Consider the following 18,963-nt stretch of genomic DNA (forward strand, 5'->3'; position numbering starts at 1 on the left):
TGGTGCTCCGGCTCTCAGCCATGATCTGAGCACTGCAACAACTCCTGTCTCCAGCCAAGTGCCTCACTCCTTCAGCTGACGAGAAGTCTCTGGTCCTGGGTAAATATGCTGCTCCTACAAGCCTGGAATCCCCCCCATCCCTTCCCCTTTTCCTGTTCCCTTCTCCTCCCCCCTTTTCCCCTACTAATTCCAAAACCATGCCAGGCCTCAGCCTCTCTCACCCCCCCCCTTTTTCCGCCTGTATCTTAATTGTATTAGGCTCTAGGAAGATTTAATTGCGCACACATATGCTAGTTAGGCACATGGGTGAATATTGGTACTGGTTAGGATGTTCTGTTTAAATACTGTTGCTAATATTGATAGAGGGTTCTGCTTTCTGCTTTGCTAGATTAGTCTTTTATACTCAATAAAGCCCATTGAACTCTTTGAGGATTGGTTTGATCTCCTTCTTCCATGCATCCAGATCACACATGGTCACTAATATAAAAGAACTTGGTCCAGACCTATTTTGTATACTGGCTAATGAGCATATTTAGTATATAAGTCAGGCCTGGTCTGTAACAGGCCCAGAGTAGGAAAAGAAACAAAATTCTGTAGCTAATATATTTTGAACTAAGAAAACTACATTACTACACGGACACAGATCATTCATATTCTCTGAATGAAAAGCTGCACAGAAACAGATTTTTAAAAAGTTTATGTTACTTATGACACACAATAATTATTATAATGGCTGGCGGGGGGTGGGAAGCAGCAACACCTGGCTTAAAGTCATATTCTGCAATAGGACCAGTTTGGTATGAGTTAATATGAGGATTGAGCCTAAGTAAATTGACAGAGCAATCATTTAACAGAAGATTGGGGGTATGGAAACAATTTAGAGAGAGTGATTTTCAGTTTTAATTTGGAAGAAAGACAATTGGAGCTGTTGAATCAGGTGCTTATGTGCAGTGATCAAAGGAGTAGATTTTTTAAAATGCTGCATCATCATCAAGGTTATTTCTCACAATTTTACCATTATCTCACAATATCTCAGCTAAATAATATCCTGAAAAGTCTGCTACAAGAGTATCTGACCTACTGAAGAGTGCATTTCTCAAATTAATCCTCCATAATAGTTCTGCTAACTTCAGTAGATTTATTCTACTTGAGGACAAGAGTCTGAGTGATCTAAAAGCACCACATTTAGGTAGCTAAGCTTTTAAGGCTGAGAAGTCCCGTCTCCCCTGCTGCCGCTAACTCTACCAGCACCTGAGCTACCATATTTGCAAAGAGGCCAATTGGTATCCTATGATCAATTTTATTTTATTGTTTTAGGCAAGATTAGATTAGATTTTATTTACAGCATTTTGCCAGTATTAAACTGATAATGAAACTCTTGAAGTACTGGCTGACATACTGCAGAACATTAAATGTGCAGTGTTGAACCATAAAATAATTGAAAATGGTGTTGCAAATAATGGCCATAGGGCTGTGCAGCCGCATTTGTGCAGTTTTTGCACTTGCGCAAGAGTTCTCTGGCAGAATTGCACAAACTTTACACTGCAACATGTATGTCAGTCACTCTTATGTATTAAGTTATGTATTAAGACTTTGGATTTTTCTTAATCTCTTCATCCCAGTCAAAGTCTAGCATTGAATCATCAAAATCTGTTATGGAGAACAAAGATTTTCCTGGTACTCTGCTGACTTTCCCCAGCTCAAAGGTCTTCCTCATATGGCCTGTGCTTTCAGTGTGAGTCTTCAGTGGCTGTCTCTGCCTTTCTTTGTCATTAAAGGAGGTTGGGCTGTTTAATGTGGATTCAAGAGGTGGCACGAAAGAGAACATCGCTAACTTTGCTAATGTACTGGAGCACACTTTCTTTGTTTTTGGGTTGTCTAATATTTCTTCTGCCATTATAGTATTTTTAATGGATGGAGATAAACCTTTATTTTCCTCCTCCTCCCTTTGGCTATCAGATGGTTGTTTCGTCTTGCTGCTGTTTCCTACATTCGTATTTTGTTCCTTCTGCTTTTTTTCAGAAGAGTCTTCCCTTGGTCTTTCTCCTTTTGATACATTTCTGGTAGACTTCTGAGGGCCGCAGACAGTCTCAGGCAATTTGGCATGATCCTGATTTCCAAAACTACTAGCAAGTTTGGGCTTCTGTCTAAATAAAAACTTAGCAATTTTAGAAGTAGTAGCTCCTGAGTTCTCAAGGATTTCAGGTTTGTCAGAGCTTCCTGCCACGGCTCCTAGCTTTGTTTGGTCTCTACTTCGTTTCCTGTTTGGAATTTCCAACTTCTGATGGATTAAAGATGCCCTGTGAGATGGGGAAGCATTTGAATCCCTTGCAGGAAACTGCGGGACAACTGCTGGGTGAGGAGATAGTGAAGTCAGAGATTCCCCAGGGTTGGGATCTGGAGTACTTGTACAAAACCCACGGACACTTTTTATGTTCCTTCTCTGCCACTTCTTAGATGCCCTTTCAGTAATCACCAAGTTGGACAGGGTAGGATACACTGCATCAGAATCTTTGCTTCCAATTCCTGAAGGGAAACTGGTAGGCTTTTCTGCCTTTTTCCTCTCAAGACCAGAAACCATAGTCTGTCCAAAGGGACTCCCTGGGGCTATTCTTGCCAATGAGTCCCCCTCCTTGGCTTGCTTGGCTTCTCTTAAATAGTTTTTCTCTTCACAACAAGGTTCATTGCTTGGTGCTTTCAAAGGCTGACTATCTTGAGATGTTTTGGCAAGTGGAGACTCAGAAATGTTCTTCTCCATTCCAGTATTGCTACCCATACTGTCAAACCACTTCAAGCTGCTATCATCGCTGTTCACACTCTGTTTGCTCTGCTGTTCCATTACTCTGCTATCATCTGATACTGGGCTGCTTAAGATTACTGGATGTGTATCAGCTTCAAGGTTTCTTTTGGCCAAGGGAGGTTGCAACTGAATATTATTGCCTTCACCTGGATGTTGCTGAGGCATTTGCTCTGATTTCCCAAAGATGTGATCACTTGAACATCCTTCAGTAGTATTTCTGCTTGTCTCTTTGGACTGTGGAAACTGACATGAATGTTCATTCCGTAGTCTACAGAATAAAACAATCCACAATATACATTTTACAAAAGCAAGCACCAATTTTTAGTGCCTTTGAAATGTAGAGCCTGTTGATTGACCACTAACTCACATATTTGAGAGTTAAAAGCAGTGGGTGGTCTCCAGATCTTTTGCAGAGTGCTGCTGTGCCAGTAGAAGCTCCTCCTGTAAATGGGAGGAGTGCTGCAGTCACACCAGGGGTTGTTCTGCTTGTGCAGGGACACCTTGCATAACTGCAGTGCTCTTTCCATTCATGGAAGAAGCTTCCACTGATGGAACACTTAGTCTACCCAGGAACAAATTAGCCCACCCAGTAGGCTAATTAAACTTAAATGAAAAAAGGATTTCATATGCATGTGAAAACACACTAGAATATGCTTTTGTTTATACTGATGTTGGTGATTAAATATTTACAGTAATTGTTCAGACAGTAATTTCAATACTACGAACTTTTTAAAAGACTGTGTAAAATTGGATGGCTGAAAGCCATTCTCTTAAAAAAATCAAAAGCAGAATAGGAAATTTTTAAAAATAAGTAAATAGTTAATGGTTTGATAAGAAGCAAGTCTCTTCTACAGAATTTAGTGGCATGCCACATCAGATAGTAATGGAAATATTATATATATAATATCTTGGTAATTCTTTTCTATTTAGATGGTAAGCTATAATACTCAACATCAAGTTGTTAATTTCTAATGTCAAGCTTCTTTTAGATAGTTATCAACAAACTTTTAAACACATTTCCTCTTATTCATACAGGATTAGTGCCACATACATGGAATAAATAAGTCACAGTCCTGTCCACTGTGATTAAGAGTAAACTTTTAAAAGGCTCCAGCCATTGAACATGCAGTTAATTATTACTGAAGTTCTTTCCATTCTATAGAAGGTAAAGATAGGCCAAACTCTGCTTGTGAACCAAGTAGGAGACGGAGGGAACATCAGAATTGTGCTTTGCCCCCAGGGTGAAAGTAATAACTGGCCCAGATGAATATGGTCATATGAAGTTATTTTCAACCCAGAGAGAGATGACAATTCACTTACTGGTGTTATTAAAAATATTTCTACTCTCTCTTTCCATCTCAAGATACCTTAACTACATCAAATAAATGTACCTAACATTCAAATTCCAACAAAAACACATATTTTTTATGAATGGGTAGATCCACATGGGAGTAGGAAGTTAATACTCTGGTCCCAAGCCATTCAGAACTTTATGTTTTCAAGAATAGTTTAAAAACAACTAGATATGGGGAGATTCTGATTTCATTTGGGAGTGTGTTCCAGAGCCTTGGGGCAACCTTAGGGAAGGCCCAGTTGTGGATTGTCACCAAGTGAGCTGGTGGCAACCAGAAATGGACCTCCCACGATGATCTTAATAGGTGGTGGAGAAGAAGAAGGCGCTCTCTTAAATACCCTGGGCCCATGAAGAAGGCGCTTTCTTAAATACCCTGGGCCCATGAAGAAGGCGCTCTCTTAAATACCCTGGGCCCATGAAGAAGGCACTCTCTTAAATGCCCTGGACACAAGCCATTCAGGGCTTAATAGGTAATAACCAGCACTTTGTATTTTGTCCAGAAACTAATTGGTAACCAATGTAGTTCTTTTAAAACAGGAGTAATGTGGTCTCTACAGGTGACCCTGGAGACCAATCTGGCTGCCGCATTGTGCACCAGTTACAGTTTCTGAACTACGTACAAAAGAAGTCCAACACAGAGCTCAATGCAGTTGTCAAGCCTGGATGTTACCAGCATATGCACCACAATTTTAAGGTTTTTTGTCTCAAGAAATGGACATAGCTGGCATATCAGCTGATAAAAAGCACTCCTGGCCACTGCCTCAACCCGAGATATCAGGGAGAAGTTGGGGTCCAGAAGTACTCCCAAGCTACATACCTGATCTTTCAGAGGGAGTGTAACCTCATCCAGAACAGGCAGATCTAAACCAGATCCTAAGTTCCGGCCTCCCACAATCCATTTTGTATGGATTCAACTTCAGTTTGTTCTCCCCCATCCACCCTGCACCAGATCTCCTGATGATCTCTCCCAGTGGTTTCATGTAGATGTTAAAGAGCATTGGAGATAGAATTGAGCCCTGTGGGACTCCTTACTATAGCTCTCACTTTGAACAGCAACAATCTCCAAGTGACACCATCTGGAATTTACCCAAGAGGTAGGAGCGGAACCACTGCAGAACAGTGCCTCCACCCACAGCCCCCTCAGGTGGTCCAGAAGGATAGTATGGTCAATGGTATCGAAAGCTGCTGAGAGATCCAAGAGGACCAACAGGGTCACACTCCCCCTCAGTGTCAGAATGTATGCAAGTATGAGGCTTGTTTCTTAGATTCATAAAATATCCTCTGATGAATTCAGATGACATAATGCCCAATGGTAGCTGCTTATAATCTTAATATTAAAAAGCTGCATCTACTTGTGGAGCTCATCATTTGCAGTGACTGGTCATGCAATGAAGCAGACCAATACAATCCTTGTTAGTCACATTTCCAAGTGGGAGCATGGATGCAATGCTACTGACTTCACTGTCCAATTAATTTCTATAGACACCTGGCTGCACGATGAAATTACTAGCAGCCTCTGTAAGGCACTGTTCGTTTAACTGTCCGTGTGCAGTTGAGGATTTAATACTCAAATCCTCCCTGCTATGGAAATCTTTTTTCCTTCCTATATACACGTGTCACCTGTCAAGTCTTCTGAGTTCTTCATGCAGAAGGTCTGGAAGCTCTAGCTTCTCCAGGATCAGTTCACACTGCATTCTATACTGCTCCACTGGATTTTCAGGAAATGAAGTGTGCAGTGCATTGACGCCTCCAAGAAGGGCACCTCCCTACAGGGCAAAAAAAGAAAGAAATACAATGCAAAGCCCTTTAATTGGGTGCATCTGTGAAAACTTCAAGAGTTAATTTAAGCAGCTGCACAGTATGTGTACGAGTTGAAAGTCTGCAGGTTTTCTAGCACAGAAAATCTTTTTCACCCATGTAAGTTTTTAAGAGACTGGATTTTTCGCTTATAAAGAAAACACTAATTAATACAGGAAGCCTCTGTAGGCCTTGAGGAAATTCTGGCTTTTTTGTGAATACGTTTTATAACCCCAAAAAGGTTGTGAGAAGAAGCCTGACTTATAATGTAGACACAGGAATGTAAGGCAGGCTATCCAGTTTCTGTGCTACCCAATCCAGTTTCCCCTGCAATTCTGCCTTTCTGTGACTAATTTTCTCTGTATATCTGGAATTGTAATACCTGTCTAGCTCTTAAGATATAGATGGAATACATTCATGTGTAGGGAACTTTTGACAGCTTTATTTGGAATACTCAACGAGGCTGTTCTTATGCGCAGCCTAACCCAAGCTAGGGAAGCCAAGTCTGGGATAGGCTGCACATGAGAACCACTGGGATTGGTACCAATCCTGGTGGGGCAGCGCTGCCTAGCCTGGCTTTTAGCCTAGGTTAACAGCACCAATGCGCTGTTAGCCTAGGCTCCAGGATTGTGTGTCTCCTTGGCTTTGTTTAGCCTGTGAAGACACAGAGAGGGGTGCCTAGAGTGCCCGTCTCCTGGGGGAATCCCCCAATGTACCACACATGGTGTATTGTGGGATACCTGGAAGCCAGGATGCACCATCTTGGCCTTTGGAGCTCCATGCTGCCTAGCGCAGCAGAGGATCATCTGGGAGCACAGTTCACGCTCCCAGCAATGACAGTTGGATCATCTGAGGGGAAGGTAAGCTTCGTGCAGCCTTCTCCCTGCCCGCCCAGTCATGTGGATAGCCCCAACAGCTATCCAGCTAGGACATACAGTTTCAGGAGATATATACTTTAGATGTAATATAGATCATTACATACTGATCATTATGATTAACAGGATAGTTCTTATTTTCAGACTCCAACATGACTGGATGTATGATCATTTATTTCCCAGTAGTGGTGACATCTTTCAAAAGATTAAACCTCAGATGACATTTGATTTATTTGTTATGGTTGAAGACCAGCATCTCAGATGTCATTTGCTCTCCTAATGTGATAACCTACAAAATCCCTTAGTTCCTGATGCAAGATCCACACATAAGAGATTAAAGTTCACTAATCTGAAAGTGGTTTCAATGAAACCTAGCACAAATTCCTTCCAAACAAATATATTTGGGATTAAAGCATACATCATTAAAGGTGAAGCCATGACAAATGAAATCATGTGGAATGCTCCTTTCTGTAAGGAGTTGGTAAAGTAAGCTGCTGTTATATTTACAGATATGGTTCCTAAATCCTAGGCAACCTTATCCCTAGTAAATAGGAAAGACCTGGGGCCAAAATGGACCTGATGCAAGAGAACTGTGATGGAATCTGCTTGCCACTTCCTAAATTCTGAAAGCAGCTACAGGATGACCTAAACTGGAACGAGGGATTAAGTCCCCCCTCGAAGCTGCATGTACAATAGAGGTACCTGCCTTTCCCCCCAGTGGGGCTAACAGCAGCTTGTGAGGAGGGAAAGGAAAAAGAAAAGATTTTGATCAAAAAAACTGTATGGGTCAAAAGAGCTCAACAGCCTTCTTCCAATACCTCTACCCAGAACCAAATTGCTCCTCCCAACAGATGATTGATTTTAAGTTTAGGTGGGGGGGGAGTGAAGAGATCCAGCCACAGTTCTCATGCATCATGTCTACTCGGGCCCTAACTCTCTGATAAAACAGATTCGTTAGTAACACAACTGAGAGAGCTACAAGCAGAGGGAGAGATATTAGGAGAAGCTCCCTTGTCAGTTTAATCTTGTTTTAGGCAGCAACACCAGCTAAGACTGGAGAGAGACATTCTTTATTTCCAGGGAACTGAAGGAGCTTTGAAAAAGAGATCACTATTTGTGGTATGCACACTCATTCACTTTTGCCTCTGCTAAGCAGATTTTGCAGGATTTTCAGAAACTTGCATAACCTGTTCTATCAGAGCCAACAGTGAGGCAGAAGTATGTACACTAGGATAAGGAACACCCTCCCATCACTTTCAATCTCTTAAAAATTGTTTACAGCCTCTAGTGAAGCAAAACTGACATACTGTACAGACATCCCTCCCTCCAATAGTGGATTCCAGTGCAGACAGCTGCTAGACCCAGAGACCATGTGCTGCCTTCTTTGCCAGATAAAACATTTAAATTTTAAATGGAGGGCCTGTAGGTTCCTTTTCTCTCCTCGCCCTAACAGCAGGATCTTTTTCTCCTATTCCAATCTAGTGTGTGCATGCATGCATATGGAACAACATACTATTGTTGCTCAAGAAAGACTTGCATGCAAAAGATGCTGGCTGACATCCTGACTAAATTATTCAAGGAAGTCCCATTGAAATAAAAAGGACAAGTTAAGCATGCTGGACTTATCTTTTTTAATTTCAATGGGGCTTCCTTAAGTAAATTTAGTCAGAATGTCAGCCACTGCTCATTTCCATTTTCCACACACATTCCCAAAAATGCCAGCTGGAGATTAAATGGGAAACGATAAATGGTGTGTGTATCAATAATGTCAATGGACAAATGTGAAAAGGATATTTTAAATCAAATAAGGTTGAAATTATGTGAGCCATGCAAAGGAAGACTTAAAGTGCTTGTACAGAGAGGAGAGAAGCCATTGGGGGGAGAGTTCTGCCCTTCCTATTTGAAAATCTGATCACATCCCTCTTTCTATATGATTGGGGTAGTTGTGTGTTTACACACACAAAAACTGTCACTGTAACATCCAGTTGGCCCATGGTTTCCATTACATCAGAGTTTGAAATCATAATGGATTTCAAACTTCAATTAAAAGTTATAGTTGAGTTCAACTTGGTGCATACATCATAACATTATCAATAGTGCTGATCAGGGAAAGAAAAGAAAGGGCAGGGGTAGTATGAGAGGGAAAGAGGAGGGGGAATGCATGAGTTCATGAGCTCACTGGGGGTGGGGAGGGGAGCAATCATGCAAACCTCAGGGGTCCAATAAAACTAGTTCTCAAAGTTTTGGGCAGTGCCCCTTTCCATAGCTCATGGTCACATGTACAACAGAGGATTGTTTTGATTATATCTGTACTCACTTGCATTGAAGATTCCATCACTGAAACCACAGTGATTGCATCTTCCACAGTCACAGTGTCTCTAAACATCAACCGAGCATGTGCTAATAGACAATTAAAACAACAACAAAAAGTTTCTAAAGTTAATAAGTCTGGGATGTGATAAGATTAACTGTAACGAATGCCTGACTTTTAAACTTGTTTTCAGTTGTGTCAAACTCTTATTTAAAGATAAGACTACAGAGCAGCATGAACTGTGACTCTACTACTTCCTGGAATGTTTTGTAATCTATTTTGTGTGATGTAACCATCAAATAGTTTAGGGGAGGGGGCATAGCTCAATACATGCAAAAAATCTCAGATTCAGTTCCTGGCATCTCCATACAGGTGGCCCTCATCACCCGCAGTTTCGGCAACCACAGTTTTGAGTATCTGCAGACGGGTCCTAGAGAACCAGTTTCTTTATCTGCGGTGTGAAAATAAGCTAAAATGTGCCTATTTGTGGTTGAAGAGTGGCCAGAAATGACTTCTGTTGTCACTTCTGGATGCCATCTTAGAGACTGGAGCCATTTTGAGGCTTCTTTAAAAATATACATTTTTTGCCAAACATTTGGCTGATGTGGGCGTTTCAGAGGCATTTCTGGAGCCCTGAAAAGCAAGGTACTATGCAGTTCTACTCCTATTTCTTCCCCTTCCCACTTTTTAGGCATTTTTAGCCCCCCTCCCCCCAGAACCTAACCCCCCAATCCCCATAGAGTTAAGGTTTCATTATTCACAATTTCCATATTTGCTCTAATTGGCGGGAACGGAACCCCCATGAATAATGAGGGCCACCTGTATAGGGCTGGAATCATCTGCATTTGAAACCCTGGAGAGCCACTGCCAGTGCAGAAAATACTGAACTGGATGGACCAATGGTCAATATAAATGTGACTTCGTATATTCATATAAGCTCAAATACTGGAAAAAGTGGGGGGAAATTCCAAGCTCTCACCTTCTGCTAATCGTATTAAACTCTCTAATAAGCGGATGGTTGTTCGGGCAGCATTCCTGCAATCACTTTGTCGTTGCATCTGGTAATAACGGACAAGGATCAGGTTGCTTGCTTCAGTCAATGTTGGCTGTAGGCTCTTTATTAAGCAGAAGTATGTCTTCATTTTTTCCATGGTCCAGTGTTTTTCAGAAATGCCTGGGCAGCCTACATACAAAGTGTTTTCAAAAGCAGCAACATCAATAATGACACATTATGTAATGAACTTGCATTTCATGTAAATATAAGTTTCATTATGCTTTATGATACAGAGATGATTAGACATAGTATTGTCTACACTGACTGGCAAGAGGCTCTCAAGGTTTCAGTCTTTTTCAGCCCTATCTGGAGATGCCATAGATTGAACACTAATGTGATGAATATTTATATACTGCTTTTCAATCAAAGTTCCCAATGCGGTTTACACACACAGACAGAGACACATGGCTCCCTGTCCTGAAAGGGCTCACAATCTAAAAAAGAAACATATGCTGTGCTGGGGATGTATTGGGCCAGCTGTTCTCCCCCTACTCAACAGAAAGAATCACCACTTTAAAAACTTTGCTCAGTTAGGAGTGGTTAAACTGAGACCTTCAAAGCACATGTTCCACCACTGAGCTACAGCCCCTGCCCAGTTTTAGTGGGATCAGGTCCAATACCTGCCACCCCGCCAGGTACCATTAATTCTTCACTACTGGTCAATCATAAGATCACATGATTTGAATGCCTATGAGCTACCAGATGCTAGAATAAATCCTGATCCAAATATCCTTGTATGCATATCTGTGTGTGAGGTTGTGCAATCCTATTTTCCTGCTTTGGCTGAAATCCATAGTTAAAGTTCATCTTGTAAGGATTATAGGGATTTAAACATTTTGTTACATGGTTTAATTATTTCATTTGTTTTTAGAATGTCAATGCAGACTGTGAGCAGTAGATCAATTTTCTGAGCATGCAAGTAAAATCAACATAATTAGCCACTATAACTACTTATTCTGAACCTTCGAATAACCATCTTCACCTGGTGTAAAGATAAATGTGGACTACACCTTGGATTCAAATTCAATCAAATATTTGTACAAGCTTTTACAACCACAAATTCTTTCATTATTGAAATATAAAACACAGCACTCTTGATGCCAGGAAGTCTACCAAGTTCAAAATTAGAATGCTTTAAAAGGACATGTAATTTTGTCTATTCTACTTCCCTCGAACATAAGCCAGTTGCTAAAGTATGTTTCTTAGCAAATGTTATTTTAAAGGAGTGGGAGCCAAAGGAAGTTCCTAAGCATGTGAAAACCAGCTAGGTCTCCTTGGTTCATTATATCATATTTTGCTTTTAATCACTTTGTTATTCAGTTTTACTGGTTTGGTGTGCTTATGTAGGGAACATTCCGTTTGACCACAACAGGAAACAGCCTTGTTAATGTACAGATTGAGATACATTTTACAGAATGAATGTAAAGCCACCCTTACTTTTATTTTCCAGTATGAAAGAAGAAATTATACGATCCCATTCTTCATTTCTTGTATCCAGCAATACCAAGACAAGGTCAAATCTGCTAAGCAGAGGACTGCCAAGGGCAATGTTCACAGAGACCGATTCATTAGGGTCATACTGGCCCTTTGGATTGGTTGCTGCCAGTATAGTAGCCCTTGTGTTCAGCTTGCACACTAAACTGAAGAGAAAGATGATCAATAATAATTCCATTTGATTCAGGAGCTGAATTCTGAGCAGGGTTTTCAAAAACAGAGAATAATTTAGATACCTGACAAAGCATCTTTTATTTTGCACAGCTACAAAGCACTCCACACATTGCAAACACAATGAAGTATTGAGATAATGTGTGGAAACTGGTTGGACAGGTCTGTAGTGTAATATGCACTGTGGTCTGTATGTATAAAGAGAACCACTGATATAGGCAATGGGCAATATCAGAGTAAGAAACTTTGAGGCTGTTCTCACGAGCAGCCAAGATAGGGCTAAGGCCACCAAGCTTGGGCTTGTCCACCCGTGAGAATCACCGGGAGCCATGTGGCTCCTGGTGGCAGACCTGGCTATGAAGCCTGGCTGTTAAACGAGGTTAAGGGAAAAAGCGCTCTCTTAACCCTGTTAAACTGTCCATGTGTCAGTGCAGGCTGCTTTCAGCTGGTGCTGAGATCCTGAGAAGCACCTGCCCATCACTGGGGGGGGGGTCCCCCCAGAATGCACTGCATATTTGTGCAGTGCATTGTGGGATGGGGGGGGGCTGGGATGTTGCATCCCTGCTCCCGCAATTCCGCGCTGCCTATGGCAGCAGCGGGTCATCTGGGCGCGCAATCTGCTTGCCCAGCAACTGGGACTTGGTCGTCTGCAGGAGAGGTAAGCTTCTGTAGCCTTGCCCACCACCCCCAGCCGTGTGCCCTCCCGCCCAGGTCCCTGATGGTGAGAAAGGGCCTTTTGTCTGGACTAGAGGACCCTGGACTAGAGGCCAACTGAAAACTGACACTAGAGTTGCCAGTTGCCCAATATTTTACCAATTCAACCAGCAGAAGTGTTCTGCAAGGCAACTAGAACTGAATTCTGCAAAATCAGCATACAAATATGACAAATATTTATATATCGCTTTTCAACAGAAGTTCCCAAAGCAGTTTACATAAATAAACAAATTAAATGGCTCCCTGTCCCCAAAAGGCTCACAAGGAGAAACATAAGACAGACACTAGCAGCAGCCACTGGAGGGATGCTGTGCTGGGGATGGATAGGGCTAAAATCTGAAAACAACTGCCAGACAGTCTCTGGCCAGAACTCATCAGGTATCCTCCCCAACATACCCAGGTCTTATCTGGCTCTACTCCTTGGCCTCACCCAGGGGCCCAGTATTTTATAAACTGAAAGTTGACAAATCTAACCAACACTTTAAAAATATGTACATACTCTCTCACAAGCAGGCATGTATGCAAACATTTTCTCATATTCTCTGCCATTCACAAATTATTGCTCTGTCACAAACACATACACAGATGTGTGTGTGCACGCACACACACGTTGCACTGTACAAATATAGCCTTCCTTATAGGAAGGATGTCTGAGACAACATTTGGTACCGTGTACATTCCCCCCCTTCCTTAATTCATTTGACCTTGACCTAAGATTTGATTTCAGAGTTTCAGAAGAGTGTTTTTGTCCAAGTAGTCATAACATAACTCTTTCAATGCAGACATCAAGACAGCTGTTCTAAATATGACTTATAAGTGGTCTATTTCTAGTTGGTGCCATCTTAGCTATTACCTCATGTACTGAGGGGCAACAAGTATAGCACCAAGACTCCTATTTGTAATACGTAACATGGGAAAAGTATTTTGACTCTTAGCCAGTAACAACAGTTTCAAAAAAGAAATCTATGTTGACCCTAATCTGTAAAGCCTAAAGGATTTCTAAATATGGAAGTGGAAGGTTGAAGCCCCAGAATACATACTTTGAATGGAAGAAGGGCCTAACATTCTCTCTGCAGCACAAAACAACTGTTTCATAGCTCTCCTGACTAAAAATGGTTTCCTCTTTTTACTGAAAATAGTACCCACAACTGACCATTTTAAGGCTGTGTTCTTATCCAGTACAAGGAAGTAAACATAAGGTCAAAGAACATTGTTCCCATCAATGTTTCTTATATATACCATTCCGGATAATAAAAACTGGGTAGCATAATTTAACTCTTTCATTTTCACTGTAAGTTTCACCAGTGCACTGCTGTATATTGGGAAGGTAATAAGATAAGGCGGAGTAAACAGTTAGTTAATCAACAGTAGTTGTTTTGCCTACTTGACAGATTTGGAAATTGCTGGAAGGATGTACTAGTAGTCATCATAGTTAATTCAATAGCTGTCGCTTAGCTTCCTGGTCTTATGTGCAATACTGAGCATGTACAACTACCTTAGAGGCAGAGGATTTGTTTTTCCATAGATATGAAGGCAATTAGAAACACAGGTCAATGTTCCTGGTGCATACACTCATTCCACCTTTTCCTCTGCCAGATTTTGCAACAATAGTGTACACCATGGGAAATGAACTTCTGGGGGCGGGGGTAGTAGCCATGTTAGCATTTGGCAGCAAACACAACAGGGAGTCTTGTACCACCTTAAAGACTAATACATTTATTTTACTGCAATCCACTTTCTCAAATGCATGAGAAATGGCCACTCAAATCACTTTAAAACGATGGATTAATTCCAGTGTTACAGGCACACTCACTATCCCCTATAACCAAAACTGAGGATGGGAAGAGAAAATCAGCTATGTTCTCCTCACATTAAAGCAACTCTGCTCCTTTTAGTTTGAAGCTGTACATACATACTGCTTTCCTATTTTGATTTATTTTTCTTTGGTTCCTTTAAAAAATTCTTCTAAGCCAGTGCAGTGCACAAATACAGTTTGTCAGTGTATTGTCGGTGACTGACCAGGAGAGGGATCTTCGGGTAGTGGTGGACAGCTCGTTGAAAGTGTCGACTCAATGTGTGGCAGCTGTGAAAAAGGCCAATTCCATGCTAGGGATCATTAGGAAGGGGATTGAAAATAAAACGGCTAATATTATAATGCCCTTATACAAAACTATGGTGCGACCACACTTGGAGTACCGCGTACATTTCTGGTCACCACATCTTAAAAAGGACATTGTTGAACTGGAAAAGGTGTAGAAGAGGGCAACCAAGATGATCAGGGGCCTAGAGCACCTTTCTTATGAGGCAAGGCTACAACACCTGGGGCTTTTTAGCTTAGAAAAAAGATGACTGCGGGGAGACCTGATAGAGGTCTATAAAATCATGCATGTTTTGGAGAATTTGGAGAGAGAAATTCTTTTTCCTCTCACACAACACTAGAACCACGGGTAACTCCATGAAATTGATTGCCAGGAGGTCTAGGACCAACAAATGGAAGTACTTTTTCACACAACGCGTGATCCACTTGTGGAACTCTCTGCCACAGGACGTAGTGACAGCCAACAACCTGGATGGCTTTAAGAGGGGTTTGGATAACTTCATGGAGGGGAGGTCCATCAATGGCTACTAGTCGGAGGGCTGTGGGCCACCTCCAGTCTCAAAAGGCAGGATGGCTCTGAGAACCAGTTGCAGGGGAGTAATAGCAGGAGAGAGGGCATGCCCTCAACTCCTGCCTGTGGCTTCCAGCAGCATCTGGTGGGCCACTGTGAGAAACAGGATGCTGGACTAGATGGGTCTTGGGCCTGATCCAGCAGGGCTGTTCTTATGTTCTTGTGGGGGAGTGGTATTTGTAAAATCTATGAGGTAGTGCAACTCAGACTACTTTGAGGCCAAACTACAGGGGGCCTTTCCCCCTTTACTTAGAAGTTTGATAGAACAATCTCTGACCTCAGAGAGTACACTAAAACACAGCATCTGCACAAGGTGGAGAGATCAAAAGTAGGATACAGTTGTGAATTCATCACTCATACTGAAAAGCTACTTACCCTGCCTTGGCCACACTGATCGTTTGTTGCTCCATTGCCTCGTGGATACTGGTTCTGTCATGTTCCTTGATGCTGTTAAACTCATCAATACAGCAAAGGCCTCCATCAGCCAGCACCAGTGCTCCAGCCTCCAAATTCCATTCTCCAGAATCCTTCACAGCAGTCACTGTCAAACCTTTTTTTTTTTTTAAAAAAAGGTACGTGTGTGTGTTTTAAAAAGCTCTAAAGTAAACAAGTTGTTCGGGAAAGAACTAATCTGCCTACTTTCCTTTCACTGTCTCTACAACTGGACTGAATTTGGTTCAAGTCGAGGTCCAAAAGTTAGATCTCTTGCACCTCAAATGTTCATGCATTCTCCATCTTAGATCAGGGTGGCTGATATCAATACAAACTACACCATTGAGGTGTCTCTGTGTGTCACTCACTACAACTAAATCAAATTTGGTCCAAATCGATTAGACAGTCCTCAAGTTAGTGCACTTGCTCCTCAAAACTTCACACGTCTGCCATCTTGGATCAGGGTACATGACATCATCACAAACTACGGCATTGAGGTTTCCCCATGTGTCCCTACAGCTGTAGCAAATTAGGTTCAAATTGGTTAGGTAGTTCACAAGTTAGCCCAATTGCGTTGTAAGACTTTACACATCCGCCATCTTGAATTGGGGTGGATGACATCATCACAAATGACACCATTGAGGTGTTTCTGTGTGTCACTCATTACAACTGTACCTCATTTGGTTCAAATTGGTTAGGTGGTTCACAAGTTAGCCCACTTGCGCCTCAAAGGTTGCGCCTCAAAAGGTTGTGCGCCATCTTGAATTGGGGTGGATGATATCATCACAAACTATGCCTATGTGTCTCTACAACTGTACCCAATTTGGTTCCTATTGGTCCAGGCATTGCAAAGTTGATAGGGACACCCCACCCCCCAACACATGGAATGTTGAGTGATCTCATAAGCCTACTAGAAAGCTAAAAATAACAAATGCATTTAAAGCATAACACCCTGGCTCAGAGGTTTTTTCCAGCAAGGCTTGCCAAAGCTCAGTCCAGGGATGTACCAAGGTTTGAACAGTCCTGGGACCTCCAACCATGCCCACCCCCACAGCCCTGATACTATTGGCATATCAATGTTAAGGGGCGTGGCCAGCATTGGGGCACAGATGTGCTGCCCATCAGGGTCCCCCAGTCAGCGAGCACTTTGTTTGTTGGCTGGATACTTCCTTTCTCTCCCCTGTGGGCAAGAGAAAGCAAGTATCCAGCCAGCAAATGAAGTGCTCACTAGCTGGGAGATGCTGCAGTGCATGTAGAGGGGCAATTTGGATGTTCACCCCTTACATATGAGTAAAGGATGTGCCATGAATGCATTGACACATGCTTGAGTGATGTAGGCTTACTCAAATGTAATCCACCTTGGAACTTCTGGTGCAGCGGCTGAGGCAAAGAGGGAGAATGAAGAGACAAGATGTGGCAAGATGGCAGAAGCAACAGGGGATGGCTACAACAGGATCAAGAATAAGGATGAGTAGGAAGGAACAGAAGAACCACTGATGATGGAGACACTTAAAAGCCAATGAAAAACTAGCGATTCTTTGTATGTTGTATTGTGAGACAAGGGTAGTTGCTTGCTCAGCTGAGAGCAGTGACAGGTGGTTGGGGAGACCTGGCTGGTGCCTGTAATGAACTGCCTTGGCCGGCTGCCCAGCAGCTGCAGAAACCACTCTTTTCAAAGGGGAAAGGAGAGCCAGGAATGGAAAGCCAGACGTAGGCAGGAGTCAACACCAGAGGACGGACAATTGGAGAGTCACAAACGTTGCCAGAGGTCTAAACTGGGAAGTCCACAGGATAAGGGGTACACACAAAACACAGTCAAGGTTGCTCACGGTAGGGCTGGTCACTACGGATGTTTCCAGCACAGACCCAGCTTCTAGGCTGCTCTAAATAGGCAGAGTGCTGAGAGCCCCACCTATCACTGCAGCTGGGTCTTATCAAGGAGATATGGCCAGGCCAGAGCTGGGACACCTGTTCCTTCTAGCCTCTCTGACCTATGGCGTTCCTCCCTCTGAGCCTGTCACTGTAGGGGATCTAGGACAGGCACCTCGCCTTCAGTAGCTTTGGAGGCTTCATCAAGAGGAGGAAGGGAAGGAGGCAGAGGGGCCTGCAAGCCTGTCAGCTCTGGCTCTGTTGAGCTGACCGGAGCTTCAGCCTGCTCCTCATGCACCGGGTCTTCATCTGAAGAATCCTTCTCCATGGCCCCCATGAGAGTCATCACAGTGCCCAGTGGGATTACTTGAATAAGAGCTGCGTTTTAAGGGGCTGAGTATAAGTCCAATGGCTGTGGCTTATTATTTAATTTATACTAGCTGGGCCAGGCGCAGAGCATCCGCACCTCTAGTTCTCCCCCCCACCCCGGTTTCCTCTCTGTTCTCAACTCTCCCACCGCCGTTTTCAGTTCCTGCCTGTCCACTGCTATTTTCTCCCCACCCGCCAGTGCTTTCTTTCCCTGGCTGCCGCTGGAGGTTCCCCCCACCAGCCACCATTTCCCCCCCTGCCCACCGCTGTCCCCCCCCCCGCAAGCCTGTCCGCTGGCACTGCCGCTTCCCTCTCCCCTGCCGGCAGCTCGCTCACAAACTCTTGCGAGAGCTGCCACACATGGGATTAGTGATGGGTACACCTTAGAGAAATATAGAGAGAGATTGTAGCAGCCTAGTTTGTTTAGCTGTTGCTTTGGTTTAATTACTTATTTGTGCAATTGCTTTTATTTTCTTTGCAGTGTTGTTTATTATTGTTCTTTAAGTGAATTTGTATTATAAGTTATGAAATATTGGTACTATTTCTGTGTTATTGATTTTGCAATGTTCGTCATTCTATTTATTGAAATGAATTATATTGTTAGACTGTACTTTGGACAAATCTTGATAGGTTTAATATGTTTATTGCATTACTGATACTGCATGACATGAATTGTTCTGAACTGCTTACTGAATTGCTCTTCACTATTTATTACTGTGTTTGTTATATTGTTTATTATTCTACTGGTTTGGATTTCCTTCAGGAAAGAAAAGCAGGTTACAAATATTAAATAATAAGTAAATAGTTATGCTCCTTGGCCTGGACATCTGGTATAACACAGATGGGGATCGTGGCTCCATGATTACTGGCTTCCTAATGAGAGATTTATTCATTTTAAAATGTTTATGTCCTGGCAAAATACTACTTGGTTAAATACTACTTGGAGCAGCTCACAATAAAAATGAATAAATGAATTAAAACAGACCCAATTTGTCACCCACTTACCGAGTTTTGAGATCTCCTCCTTTTGGAGCTCCTCACAATCTGTTTTGGA

The 18,963-nt window shown here is 42.5% G+C and overlaps 1 protein-coding gene across 3 annotated transcripts in view; it reads right to left on the bottom strand.

The window, feature by feature from the left end:
• Positions 1-239: 239 nt before the first annotated feature.
• The window catches only part of MCM9 (minichromosome maintenance 9 homologous recombination repair factor), a 44,976-nt gene continuing 26,252 nt past the window's right edge, over positions 240-18,963 (bottom strand). For all 3 annotated transcript variants that reach the window (XM_053282991.1, XM_053282983.1, XM_053282999.1), the window contains 6 exons: positions 15,615-15,789; positions 11,629-11,831; positions 10,117-10,320; positions 9,144-9,226; positions 5,775-5,920; positions 240-3,068 (listed from right to left, as the gene is read on the bottom strand). In XM_053282991.1, coding sequence (XP_053138966.1) covers positions 1,586-3,068; positions 5,775-5,920; positions 9,144-9,226; positions 10,117-10,320; positions 11,629-11,831; positions 15,615-15,789 — 2,294 coding nt within the window. In that variant the 3' untranslated portion in view covers positions 240-1,585. The remainder of the gene's footprint in view (positions 3,069-5,774; positions 5,921-9,143; positions 9,227-10,116; positions 10,321-11,628; positions 11,832-15,614; positions 15,790-18,963) is intronic.

The sequence above is a fragment of the Hemicordylus capensis genome, chromosome 1 (genome assembly GCF_027244095.1).
Source record: "Hemicordylus capensis ecotype Gifberg chromosome 1, rHemCap1.1.pri, whole genome shotgun sequence".
Lineage (NCBI taxonomy): Eukaryota > Metazoa > Chordata > Lepidosauria > Squamata > Cordylidae > Hemicordylus > Hemicordylus capensis.